A 14,005-nucleotide genomic window follows, 5' to 3' on the forward strand; every position below is an offset into this window, starting at 1 on the left:
AGATACCTTGCAGGAGGTTGGAGATTCCTTCAAAACGATTGCCTACAGTTACAAGGTTGGGTGACCAAGGCCATCTGGGACTGCCTCCTCGAGGAATTCAGGCATGTGAAGGCTACCTGTGTCCTCCATAACTTCATGAGGATGGACATGAGGACCAGGAGGGGATCTGCAGCTCGCCGCCGTGTGTCATAGGCGAGATCTGCTGCTCTGCAGGATGTTTCAAACGTACAAAATTCAACCGTACAAAATTACATTTGCAGTAAATTCTTAATCTAGTTAGATTCTTTACACCCACTGTTTCACGAGACAACAGCCTAGTTTACTAGTTCTCAGGATTCCCTGAAACAACACGGATTACATCCGACGAGCGTCATACTCATATCACCATTCCCATAAAGATAGCTATCTTACTAGTGGTGGCTATCGAATCGTACTACACCGGCTCAGACGCTCGTCGGATGTGTCAGGGCTTGCAAACTATTACAGACTACAAAGGGAAGCACAGCCGAGAGCTGCCCAGTGACACGAGCCTACCAGACGAGCTAAATAACTTCTATGCTCTCTTGGAGGCAAGTAACACTTAAACATGCATGAGAGCATCAGCTTGTTCTGGACGACATTGTGATCAGGCTCTCCGCAGCCGATGTGAGTAAGACCTTTAAACAGGTCAACATTCACAAGGCCGGATTCCGTGTACTCCGAGCTTGATTACGTGTACTCCGAGCATGCGCTGACCAACTGGCAAGTGTCTTCACTGACATTTTCAACTGTCCCTGTCTGAGCCTGTAATGCCAACATGTTTCAAGCAGACAACCATAGTCCCTATGCCCAAGAACAGTAAGGTAACCTGCCTAAATGACTACTGACCCGTAGCACTCACATCTGTAGCCATGACATGCTTTGAAAGGCTGGTCATGGCTCACATCAACACCATTATCCCAGAAACCCTAGACCCACTCCAAATCTGCATACCACCCCAACAGATCCACAGATGATGCAATCTCTATTGCACTCAACACTGCCCTTTCCCACCTGGACAAAAGGAACACCTACGTGAGAATGCAATTAATTGACTACAGCTCAGTGTTCAACACCATAGTGTCCTCAAAGCTAAACACTAAGCTAAGGACCCTGGGACTAAACACCTCCCTCTGCAACTGGATCCTGGACTTCCTGATGGGCCGCCCCCAGATGGCAAGGGTAGGTAACAACACATCCGCCACACTGATCCTCAACACTGGGGCCCCTCAGGAGTGCGTGCTCAGTCCCTTCCTGTACTCCCTGTTCACTCATGACTGCATGGCCAGGCACAACTCCAACACCATCATCAAGTTTGCTGATGACACAACAATGTTAGGTCTGATCACCGACAGCGATGAGACAACATATAGGGAGGAGGTCAGACACCTGGCCATGTGGTACCTATGATGAAAATTACAGGCCTCTCATCTTTTTAAGTAGGAGAACTTGCACAATTGGTGGCTGACTAAATACTTTTTTTGCCCCACTGTATATATATAAATATAAATGTTCCTGAGACTCGTATCATAATACTTTGTAGCTTAAATCTGAAAAGAGCCACATTTGTAGGAAGAAAACAGAAACCGGTCTGTTTATTACAACCAGGCTATCAGAGGTTTCTGACGTGATCTCCTCACCATGTTTTCACATCAGGTGACCCCCTCATGGGGTTGCGACACCTAGTTTGGGAAACCCTGCTGTGGGCTGTCTCATCATCACCGGTGATCAGGCCTACCACCGTCGTGTCGTCAGCAAACGTGATGGTTGTGTTGGAGTCATGCACGACCACGCAGTGGTAGGTGAACAGGGAGCTACATGAAGTGTAGGGTCTTGGGGTTCTTTCTGGACTGTCTGAGCCCTATACTCTTAATGCAAAAAAATGTACTCTCTTCCTTGCCCTCAGGTTGGAAACTACCTCCGTATGTTCAGGGGCTCTCTGTATAAAAGGTGCCCATCTCTCTGGAGGAGGTTAGCCTCAGTAGAGGAAAGGAAGAAGATTGTAGCATCATCACACAGTGAGTAACACACTCTTGTCAGACACATTATCTTATGAAAAACTATATTTTTATTGTTTTTCACACAGCCACTTATCCTATAAGTCCAGACCGCAAGAACTCTAGGATATTATTAACACAACTTTTAGCCAGAAGGGTGTCTCTGCTGAAGGCGTCCGAATGTGAAGAGATATTTGAGGGGAATGATGAGAAGTACAAAGCGGTTTCCGTAAGCACAGAGCCACCGGCGTACCTCAGGTAATGCTTCCCTCTTATCTCACCATATAGTCTTTTGCGTTAGGAAAGAACCGAGTGCTACTAGTGCATGACAATATGATTCATACCGAATTTCGGGAGTATGCCTGCCAAAACAGAAATTCCACTAAAACTATCTTTTGCTATTTGTTTCATTCGTCCACTGTTGATCCAGTCCCAAATTTGTTTGAATATTAGCATAATTCTTTCAAGATATAGAACTTTCAAAGTACAGAAAGTGTCACCGTATGATGTGCTTTATTTGAGTAGAGCCTTTTTAGAGTGTGAACTAAGCCAAAGGGGTTTTGTTCGTCATATGTCCTCATGTCAAAAGTCCCTAGTACTTCTCTGTCCATCCCAGGGAGCAGAAGCCAAAGAGGAACAGCCAGTGGGTCCCCACGCTGCCCAACAGCTCCCACCACCTGGATGCTGTGCCCTGCTCCACCACCATCAATCACAACCGAATGGGCCGCGAAAAGAAGAGGACCTTCCCCCTGTGGTGAGGAAAGCAAACCCACATTGGCCAGTGGGTGTGTCTGTATTGATACTGAGTGTACTGAGTGTGTGTGTGCCATTTTATATAGATGGACCTGTGCCATTTCGTCATGGAGCAATACACATGCATCTTTCTATAAACTAGGGTACAAGTGAGTATTTCCTATGCTGGACAACTTGTTACAGTTGTTGATAAGTCATTGATAATAATCTGCCAATTAGCTTCATGTCATTACCTTAAGATATAAGGGGGATCTATTCCATAAAATTCACAAGTTGATTTAAAACCTATGTTTAACTTTCTCATGGTTGGTGTCTTGACGGATTTGTCCAAAATCGTGTGACTTTTCTGTCCTTTCTTTTATGGTAAAGCAAGTTGTCGTTATATCATATATTTACCAATAAAAAGTTAAATTAGACATTGAACATGAATCCTGGATCTAGCTATCAGACTTTTTTGTTTGTTTTGTAACTATACTGAACAAAAATATAAACGCAACTGTTACGGTTTTCTTTTCGGGTGAAAGAGAGTCGGACCAAAATGCATCTAGACTATGCTAGAAAACCCCACTAAGCCACAATCCCAAAACCTATGAAAAACCCCCATACATAACACAACACAAAATAAACCCATGTCACACCCTGGCCTGACCAAATAAATAAAGAAAACACAAAATACTAAGACCAGGGCGTGACAGCAACATGTAATGTGATGGTTTCATGAGCTGAAATAAAAGATCACAGAAATGTTCCATATGCACTTATTTCTCTCACATTTTGTGCACAGATTTGTTTACATCCCTGTTAGTTAGCATTTCTCCTTTACCAAGTTAATCCATCAAACTGACAGGGGTGGCATATCAAGAAGCCGATTGAACAGAATGATTATTAACCAGTTGGATTTAGGGGCGCTATTTAAATTTTTGGATGAAAAACATTCCCGTTTTAAACAAGATATTTTGTCACAAAAAGATGCTCGCCTATGCATATAATTGACAACTTTGGAAAGAAGACACTCTGACGTTTCCAAAACTGCAAATATATTGTCTGTGAGTGCCACAGAACTGATGTTACAGGCGAAACACAGATAAAATCCAACCAGGAAGTGCCGCATTTTTTGAAACCGCCTCATGCCAATGACTCCTTATATGGCTGTGAATGAGCTACGAATGAGCTTACGTTTTGTAATATTTACAAAATACTTTATTGATACTTCGTTAACGTGGTTCTTCAATTTTGTAATACTTTTGCATCCAACATTTGGTGTCGAGCTGTTTAATTACACTGTGATAATTCCACACATTATCTGATCCAGGAAGGAATTTTCTGAATGACAGTCAAGTGAGAAACAGCTCTTGTGATGATACCTTTTTTTATTTAATTCTTTTAAAATCATGGAATATGTTTGTATTCATGCTGGTCTTATTAAGGGAATATGTTTGTAATTTGTGTCTGGGTCCTAAAGGGAAGTGTTTGTGTTGTCTTTTATTCTCAGACAAATCGCTGTAGAAACTGCCTAGATGTCATTGGATGACGGTAGGAATGGAATGGTATTTTATTTAGTGGTTTTTACTTTTTTGTATTGGACATAATTGTTTTTTATGGCATTTTACTAGATTTTACAAAACAAATGCAGGAAAAAATATCTCATATGTTACAGTACGTCGGTGAAGACCGTTGTGACTGGATCCACATGGGATCTAATGTCCCTGGCGAATTGATGTTGATCATCTGTTTTAGTCTGCTTGATTTACAGCAGGGTCTTGTTAGATTTAACAGAGAAAGCATCAAGGTAATGAGTTCATGTTTTCATATGTTTTTTTGTTCGCTTTCTCATTATCAAAACAGATGTTGAGGTTAATTCTACTTTTATTCATGGCTTTTTTATGTGAGCCTGAATTTGCCACAGGCTACAGAGAAATCACCATGCATGCATCCAATTTATTTAGTCAGGCAAGTCTATATTATGCTCATATTTTTTATATAATAATCATTTGAAAATCAGTGCATTGGCAAAGCCTAAAAAAGTAATTTATTATTGCCCTTATTGCCCTTTTTAAAATATTACCCTTGTCATATTTTGGAGGAGGGAGGGGTTCTATATTAAGCCTTACATTTTAGTCGTTCGGCAGATGCTCTTATCCAGAGCGACTTACGGGAGCAATTAGGTTGAAGTGCCTTGTTCAAGGGCACATCAACAGACCTTTCACCTAGTCGACTCTGAGATTCTGACCAGCAACCTTTTGGTTACTGGCCCAATGCTCTTAACCGCTGCTGCACAATTTTATAACATCGAGGTCCTTGAAAATGACAATTACGTACTTGGAAAAAGTTCCTCCCTGAAAGTCCTTAAATTTGACTTGCCAATGTCTGTATCAACCCTGCTTAAGGATGTATAGTCCTAGGCTTATGATGTTGTATGTGGACTTAGAGGAATATATGCAAATTGGCCCATAAGTACACATTTGGAACTGCATAAAAATATATGTTTCATTTCAAACCATTTTGAAATGTTGATCGCAATGTGACACATTGGCCCCATTATTTATAGAAAGACCTACATTGAGAATAATCTCTGCACTTTTCAGGCTGGGTTAGAAGGGCCCTTTTGATGACTTGTGCAAAAGTGTGTTTGTACTCTTTTTCTCATTGACAGCGTCGAGGTACTTGCTCCATTTCTCTTGTGATAATTAGCCTTTTGGAAAAGTCCTGAGATGTCCACATTAGCGGATGAGTCTCAGCTCTGCTCGTCATAACGTCGCTCATCAGTGACTGCATGACGGCGATCCTTAGTGTGGGGAAAATGAAGGAATGGTTCAGTCGCAGTCTGTTTCACCCTCTCAAGCTATTTGAGGGTCAGCAGATACAACTTGAGACAGACTCCCTCTGCTCATTCATCAAGTGTTTTTCTTGTGGTCTTCCAGAAAGCAAGCACTGTCCCCTGACATGACCGTCTATGAGAACATCCTTCCCTCTCTCCCCCTTTCCACAGCCCACTTGTCTAGATAACAAAAGCATTTAATTGTGTCGCTGGAACATATCAAAACAGATCCGCCTACTCGGGCACTTTTTGCTGACCTTGAAAGATGGAGGCTCTTAAGCGCCGTTGCCATGTTTTCAACAGTCACGGTCTCTGACCATATCTCTTGTTTTCATGGCATCTTTGTTTAGTTGCTGATTGTGTTTGTAACTAAGTTCTCTAGATGGTTTACGGTTGAGATAATAAAGTAAAGTACATAAACAAGATCCTAACATCATTTAGTATCTATCTAATGGTGGAAAAGTTAGTTTAGGAATAAGACACCCTTGACTTGTGAAAAATGGAGGCCTAAATAACTCAATTATTTGAAGGAACAAAGAGCGACGCAAACTGTGGGTGAATGCCCCGTGATGCCTTTTCACCTTGTATAGCCTATGAGGCTATCATGCTAGTGAGGATGATTGAATGATAGAGAACACAAGTTGTAGGAAACAGCATTAGTGTAGTGTTCCCGAGATGCTGGTTTTGTTAACACTTGTTTACCCCTGAGGTCTACTACTGTTCTGTTTGTTGGAATCCTCCTCACCAGGTCCAAAACAAATGTTACTCCCACATTTTCCCTGCTAGGCAGTCAACAGTTGTGATGCAATTGTCTCCAAAAGGCCCATCCAATTCTAGAAATCACATCTCTTTTTTGTCTTTTTTTTTGAAAGCTTGAAAACACATAAGTCAGCATGTCTGGCTCAAAAGCATTGCTCTTTTCCTGTGGTTTTAGCAGAGGATCCATTGTGTGGCCTCGCTAGTGAACATCTCTCCTTTTTTCTGGTGCAGATGTGATCTGTTGAACAGTGCATGTTGTGTATGCTGCTCTCTGAATGCTAGTGTTGATGGACATTTAGTCCAGAAAATACCCTATAGAGCGACAGATGACTGAATCTTTCACTGTGCACCCAATTTTGCAGGACAATAGAATTTACCATTGTTGAATTTGAATTCTATTAGGATGCCCATTAGCTGAGGTCATGCCATCAGCTAATCTTCCTGGGGTCTAACACAGAACTTAAAATACTTTACTAAGAATGTGTAGGATACCAACCTGGTCCCATTCTGTATGTGCGGAGCCAACTCTTCTATTGTTGTCATGCCAAACACATGTTGAGATAACAAATGAATGAACACGGAAAGCAGTTGGCTAAAGTAAAAACAGCCTGGGCCACCAGGCTAGTAGAATGATGAGAGCGAGAGAGACACAGAATTCCCATGTGATAAACATCAATTCATCATAAATTCCCAATGGTGGCCACCGGTGTACAATGACGCTTATTGGGTTCATCTTTTGTTAGCAACGACCAGCTGAAGACGAGTAGAAGCTAAATTAGGGGTAGATGTTACCACCTGGTATTCATGATAAGTGTCTTTAAATGTCTCCAAGAATGATGGGGAGACAAACAAATGATTTTACTACTTTTCGTAGGTTGTAGCGTGATCTAATACCTTATATCTTCTCCCCCTTTTCCTTCTGTGAAGCTTTGACGACCACGACCCGGCGGTGATCCACGAGAATGCGTCTCAGGCCGAGGTGTTGGTTCCCATTCGTCTGGACATGGAGATTGACGGGCAGAAGCTCCGAGATGCCTTCACCTGGAACATGAATGGTACTGCTCCACTATCCATTCCCTTGTCTGGAAGACTGCTTTGGAGTTAAAAACTCTAGTTTGGGATGTTATTCTGAAAATTACTTATAAGGTTATAGAATCGCTGCCCAGCAGCAACCGCACTTTGAGCCACATCTCAATAGTCTAAAGTGGCTTCCTTCCTATCCTAGTCTCATCTGCTTCATCTGCACTGATCTGAAAATACACTGGTCAGATGGAAGCAAAGTGATGGATGCCTACTAAGGAAAAATCCTGCTCTCATCAGCTTTGTTCTTTCACGTCAGGGTGATTATAGGAAAGAACACAAGGATAGGAAGCCATTCAAACTATTGACATTCACCCCTGTTCATTCTCTCTTTGCCTCCACTCACCGTCCTCTCCTGTCCCTCCAGAGAAGCTGATGACCCCGGAGATGTTTGCTGAGATCCTGTGTGACGACCTGGACCTGAACCCCCTGGCCTTTGCCCCGGCCATCGCCTCAGCTATCCGCCAGCAGATAGAGTCCTACCCCACAGACAGCATCCTGGATGAACAGACCGACCAGAGGGTCATCATCAAGGTGGGCACATACACAGTCACACACAATCAATTCACTGCTGCAATGGGAGCACAGGCCAAGGGTTGCATCTCAGTAATAACATGAAGGGGTTGTCATAACATCAGTCCTATACATACTGTATTTCTTAAACGTGTGTGTCTCAGCTGAACATCCACGTGGGGAACATCTCCCTGGTGGACCAGTTTGAGTGGGACATGTTGGAGAGGGAGAACTCTCCGGAGACGTTTGCCCTGATGCTGTGCTCCGAGCTGGGCCTGGGAGGAGGAGAGTTTGTTACTACCATTGCCTACAGCATCCGCGGCCAGCTCAGCTGGCACCAGAGGACGTACGCCTTCAGGTACCACAGATCCTTACTTCCGGCGCCGACAGAGATGGCCGCCTCGCTTCGCGTTCCTAGGAAACTATGCAGTTTTTTGTTTTTTTTACGTGTTATTTCTTACATTGGTACCCCAGGTCATCTTAGGTTTCATTACATACAGTCGAGAAGAACTACTGAACATAAGAGCAGCGTCAACTTACCATCAGTACGACCAAGAATATGACTTTCGCGAAGCGGATCCTGTGTTCTGCCTTTCACCCAGGACAACGGAATGGATCCCAGCCGGCGACGAAAAAAAACGACTTCATAAAAGTGGGAAACGAAGCGGTCTTCTGGTCAGACTCCAGAGACAGGCACATCGTGCACCACTCCCTAGCAATCTTCTCGCCAATGTCCAGTCTCTTGACAACAAGGTTGATGAAATCCGAGCAAGGGTAGCATTCCAGAGGGACATCAGAGACTGTAACGTTCTTTGCTTCACGGAAACATGGCTCACTGGAGAGACGCTATCGGAGTCGGTGCAGCCAGCTGGTTTCTCCATGCATCGCGCCGACAGAAACAAACATCTTTCTGGTAAGAAGAGGGGCGGGGGCGTATGCTTCATGGTTAACGTGACGTGGTGTGGCCACAACAACATACAGGAACTCAAGTCCTTCTGTTCACCTGATTTAGAATTCCTCACAATCAAATGTCGACCGCATTATCTACCAAGGGTATTCTCTTCGATTATAATCACAGCCGTATATATTCCCCCCCAAGCAGACACATCGATAGCTCTGAACGAACTTTATTTGACTCTTTGCAAACTGGAATCCATATATCCGGAGGCTGCATTCATTGTAGCTGGGGATTTTAACAAGGCTAATCTGAAAACAAGACTCCCTAAATTGTATCAGCATATCGATTGCGCAACCAGGGCTGGAAAAACCTTGGATCATTGATATTCTAACTTCCGCGACGCACATAAGGCCCTGCCCCGCTCTCGATTTGGAAAAGCTGACCACGACTCCATTTTGTTGATCCCTGCCTACAGACAGAAACTAAAACAAGAAGCTCCCGCGCTAAGGTCTGTTCCACGCTGGTCCGACCAATCTGATTCCACACTCCAAGACTGCTTCCATCATGTGGACTGGGATATGTTTCGTATTGTGTCAGACAACAACATTGACGAATACGCTGATTCGGTGAGCGAGTTCATTAGAACGTGCGTTGAAGATGTCGTTCCCATAGCAACGATTAAAACATTCCCAAACCAGAAACCGTGGATTGATAGCAGCATTCGTGTGAAACTGAAAGTGCGAACCACTGCTTTTAATCAGGGCAAGTTGACCGGAAACATGACCGAATACAAACAGTGTAACTATTCCCTCCGCAAGGCAATCAAACAAGCTAAGTGTCAGTATAGAGACAAAGTAGATTCTCAATTCAACGGCTCAGACACAAGAGGTATGTGGCAGGGTCTACAGTCAATCACGGATTACAAAAAGAAAACCAGCCCCGTCCCGGACCAGGATGTCTTGCTCCCAGGCAGACTAAATAACTTTTTTGCCCACTTTGAGGACAATACAGTGCCACTGACACGGCCCGCAACTAAAACATGCGGACTCTCCTTCACTGCAGCCGACGTGAGGAAAACATTTAAACGTGTCAACACTCGCAAGGCTGCAGGCCCAGACGGCATCCCCAGCCGCGCCTCAGAGCATGCGCAGACCAGCTGGCTGGTGTGTTTACGGACATATTTAATCAATCCCTATCCCAGTCTGTTGTTCCCACATGCTTCAAGAGGGCCACCATTGTTCCTGTTCCCAAGAAAGCTAAGGTAACTGAGCTAAACGACTACCGCCCCGTAGCACTCACTTCCGTCATCATGAAGTGCTTTGAGAGACTAGTCAAAGACCATATCTACTCCACCCTACCTGACACCCTAGACCCACTCCAATTTGCTTACCGCCCAAATAGGTCCACAAACGATGCAATCTCAACCACACTGCACACTGCCCTAACCCATCTGGACAAGAGGAATACCTATGTGAGAATGCTGTTCATCGACTACAGCTCGTCATTTAACACCATAGTGCCCTCCAAGCTCGTCATCAAGCTCGAGACCCTGGGTCAACTGGGTACTGGACTTCCTGACGGGCCGCCCCCAGGTGGTGAGGGTAGGCAACAACATCTCCACCCCGCTGATCCTCAACACTGGGGCCCCACAAGGGTGCGTTCTGAGCCCTCTCCTGTACTCCTTGATCACCCACGACTGAGTGGCCACGCACGCCTCCAACTCAATCATCAAGTTTGCGGATGACACAACAGTGGTAGGCTTGATTACCAACAACGACTAGACGTCCTACAGGGAGGGGGTGAGGGCCCTCGGAGTGTGGTGTCAGGAAAATAACCTCACACTCAACGTCAACAAAACTAAGGAGATGATTGTGGACTTCAGGAAACAGCAGAGGGAATAACCCCCTATCCACATCGATGGAACAGTAGTGGAGAGAGTAGTACGTTTTAAGTTTAAGTTCCTCGGCATACACATCAGACAAACTGAATTGGTCCACCCACACAGACAGCATCGTGAAGAAGGCGCAGCAGCGCATCTTCAACCTCAGGAGGCTGAAGAAATTATGCTTGTCACCAAAAGCACTCACAAACTTCTACAGATGCACAATCGAGAGCATCCTGTCGGGCTGTATCACCGCCTGGTACGGCGACTGCTCCGCCCACAACCGTAAGGCTCTCCAGAGGGTAGTGAGGTCTGCACAACGCATCACCGGGTGCAAACTACCTGCCCTCCAGGACACCTACACCACCCGATGTCACAGGAAGGCCATAAAGATCATCAAGGACAACAACCACCCGAGCCACTGCCTGTTCACCCCGCTATTATCCAGAAGGCGAGGTCAGTACAGGTGCATCAAAGCTGGGACCGAGAGACTGAAAAACAGCTTCTATCTCAAGGCCATCAGACTGTTAAACAGCCACCACTTACATTGAGTGGCTGCTGCCAACACACTGACTCAACTCCAGCCACTTTAATAATGGGAACTGGTGGGAAATGATGTAAAATATATCACTAGCCACTTTAAACAATGCTACCTAATATAATGTTTACATACCCTACATTATTCATCTCATATGTATACGTATATACTGTACTCTATATCATCTACTGCATATTTATGTAATACATGTATCACTAGCCACTTTAACTATGCCACTTTGTTTACATACTCATCTCATATGTATATACTGCACTCAGTACCATCTACTGTATCTTGCCTATGCCGCTCTGTACCATCACTCATTCATATATCTTTATGTACATATTCTTTATCCCCTTACACTTGTGTCTATAAGGTAGTAGTTTTGGAATTGTTAGCTAGATTACTTGTTGGTTATTACTGCATTGTCGGAACTAGAAGCACAAGCATTTCGCTACACAGGCATTAACATCTGCTAACCATGTGTATGTGACAAATAAAATTTGATTTGATTTGTTTTGCTCAAAACATGCATATAAATGCAATATATGCATTTGCACAAACGCACACACACCAAACAAAAACAACACTGAATACAGATGTATGGACACACAGAGCACACCTAATGACACTGATGGATCCAGACAGAACCTTCCCAGTTCACACACATGCTCGGTCAGACATTTTAACATCCTATGCATTGCCCAGTGTAATGACAAAATGGAGAGTTAGAAATTCCCGCACACATATTTTGCAACTCTTTGATTGGAAGGTCTTTGTCTCTACACATTTTTCAGCCTAAATGCAGCATTCCCCATACTGTTTTGTAGAATAGATATTTTAAATACTCAAGATGTAAGGTTGCCAGTATCATGGATACTTGCTGGAATAAGGCCAGAACACATTTAGTTCCCCCAGTGTGATGTATTTGAATATGCCTCTTGACTTATTCCACATTTTGTTGTTACAGCCTGAATTCAAAATAGATTAAATATATTTTTTTCTCACTCATCTACACACAATATCCCATAATGACAAAGTGAAGACATGTTTTTAGAAATACATACACAGGTGCACCTCCAATTGACTCAAATGATGTCAATTAGCCTATCAGAAGCTTTTAAAGCCATGACATCATTTTCTGGAATTTCCAAGCTCTTTAAATGCACAGTCAAGATAGTGTATGTATACTTCCCACTGGAATTGTGATACAGTGAATGAAAGTGAAATAATCTCTGTAAACAATTGTTGGAAAAATGACTTGTGTCAGGCACAAAATAGATGTCCTAACCGACTTGCCAAAACTATAGTTTGTTAACAAGAAATGTGTGGAGTGGTTGAAAAACAAGTTTTAATGACTCCAGCCTAAGTGTATGTAAACCTCCGACTTCAATTGTATGTGTTCTGTAAGATGAACTATATCTCACAGTGACATGAACATGAGGTCAGGTTGAGGCATTTGCATATGTTGTGTGGTGTCTTAAGAGTGTGTGGGGAGGGTTTTAAAAGTTGGCTGCCTGCCTATGACTCCCAAGTTGGGGTCTGTTAAGGATTTTAATTTCAAACACACAGACAGCCTGCATCTTGTTTACACCACAGAGTGTACACACACCCCCTTTAGCCTTCATCCATTATTCACAAGCACGGGTACCATGTGTTTTTCCACCAAAACAAAAGCTTCATCCATAGGGAGTTTCCATCCAACTAAACACTAAAACGGTCCCTTTAGCGTCTAATGGCGATCGTTTTACATATTGAAGTGTCTTAACGTTGTACAGATTTTCTCCCAGACAGTGAGACAGACATACAGTGGTTCCTCCTTTAAAAGTTGCGAGCTTACACAGCGGGCCTTAGAGGTACCCAGCATCACGGATTCATTGCTCCAGACCACCACAAGGGGGAGGTAGAGCACTCATTATGCATTTGGGTCCCAAGGTTTTTATATGACCAATCATATCGAGTGGTTCCAATGACGAATTTGACGCGAGCCACCTGTCCCTGGTGACTTTCTTCAGCAAAGATGGCTGACAAAACATTACAGGGGAAGCAAATGTCAATAGTTATATCATCATAACGAGTCAAGCAAAAAAAAATGTTTGTAGAGACAAACGATTGTGCATATTTTTTTGTCATGAAGTTAATTTACAAAAATCACTATCTGGCAAGTTTTCTTTTTCAATCATCCGATACCAGGTTTTTTTACATAATAAAAACAGTACATCCTGCCAGCACGCCCACAAGCAACCTGAATGACGCGTGGAAGAGAGCGAGGAACGAGGTGGTAGTAACAATCCAGGCTATTTGCTCTGAGACCGGCATAATAATGTAATGAAACAAGCAGGGAGCAGATGTCGAACCCTCAACATTCTAGCCTAAAGTCCAGCACGCTATCGACTGTGCCCAAATGTATTAATTGGGGTTGGGGCTGATTGTGGCTAAAAACACTATCAATTGAAGTTAGAAGCAAAAGCCTACAGCTATTTTAGCACCGTTTCGTGCTGCTCTGAGACCAGCATGGTGACTCTGAGACAAGCTTACTCCTTCCTCCCCATCAGGGGATTGAACCCCGGTCTCCCGTCCGCACACAGGGATTCTTTAGCTAAATAGCCCAGTACTGTGCTGCCGACCGTCACGTTATACAGCGCCATATTTTCCTTTCCATTCTAACAGAAACTCGGAGGGTTTTAAAATTTCATGGAATAGAAACACCATAATATTAATAAATTAATGAAGCAAGTACAGCACTTTG

At 43.6% G+C, this 14,005-nt stretch overlaps 1 protein-coding gene across 1 annotated transcript; it reads left to right on the forward strand.

Moving 5' to 3' along the window:
• The first annotated feature begins 1,798 nt into the window (after nt 1-1,798).
• On the forward strand, nt 1,799-12,710 carry LOC109873543 (SWI/SNF-related matrix-associated actin-dependent regulator of chromatin subfamily B member 1-like). The gene is made up of 8 exons (XM_031808714.1): nt 1,799-1,816; nt 1,925-2,036; nt 2,126-2,273; nt 2,632-2,769; nt 7,273-7,400; nt 7,793-7,959; nt 8,103-8,296; nt 12,686-12,710. Exons 1-8 carry the CDS (start codon nt 1,799-1,801, stop codon nt 12,708-12,710), a joined length of 930 nt encoding a protein of 309 aa, XP_031664574.1.
• The last annotated feature ends 1,295 nt before the right edge of the window (nt 12,711-14,005 follow it).

This window comes from Oncorhynchus kisutch, linkage group LG29, assembly GCF_002021735.2.
Source record: "Oncorhynchus kisutch isolate 150728-3 linkage group LG29, Okis_V2, whole genome shotgun sequence".
NCBI classification, from domain to species: Eukaryota; Metazoa; Chordata; class Actinopteri; order Salmoniformes; family Salmonidae; genus Oncorhynchus; species Oncorhynchus kisutch.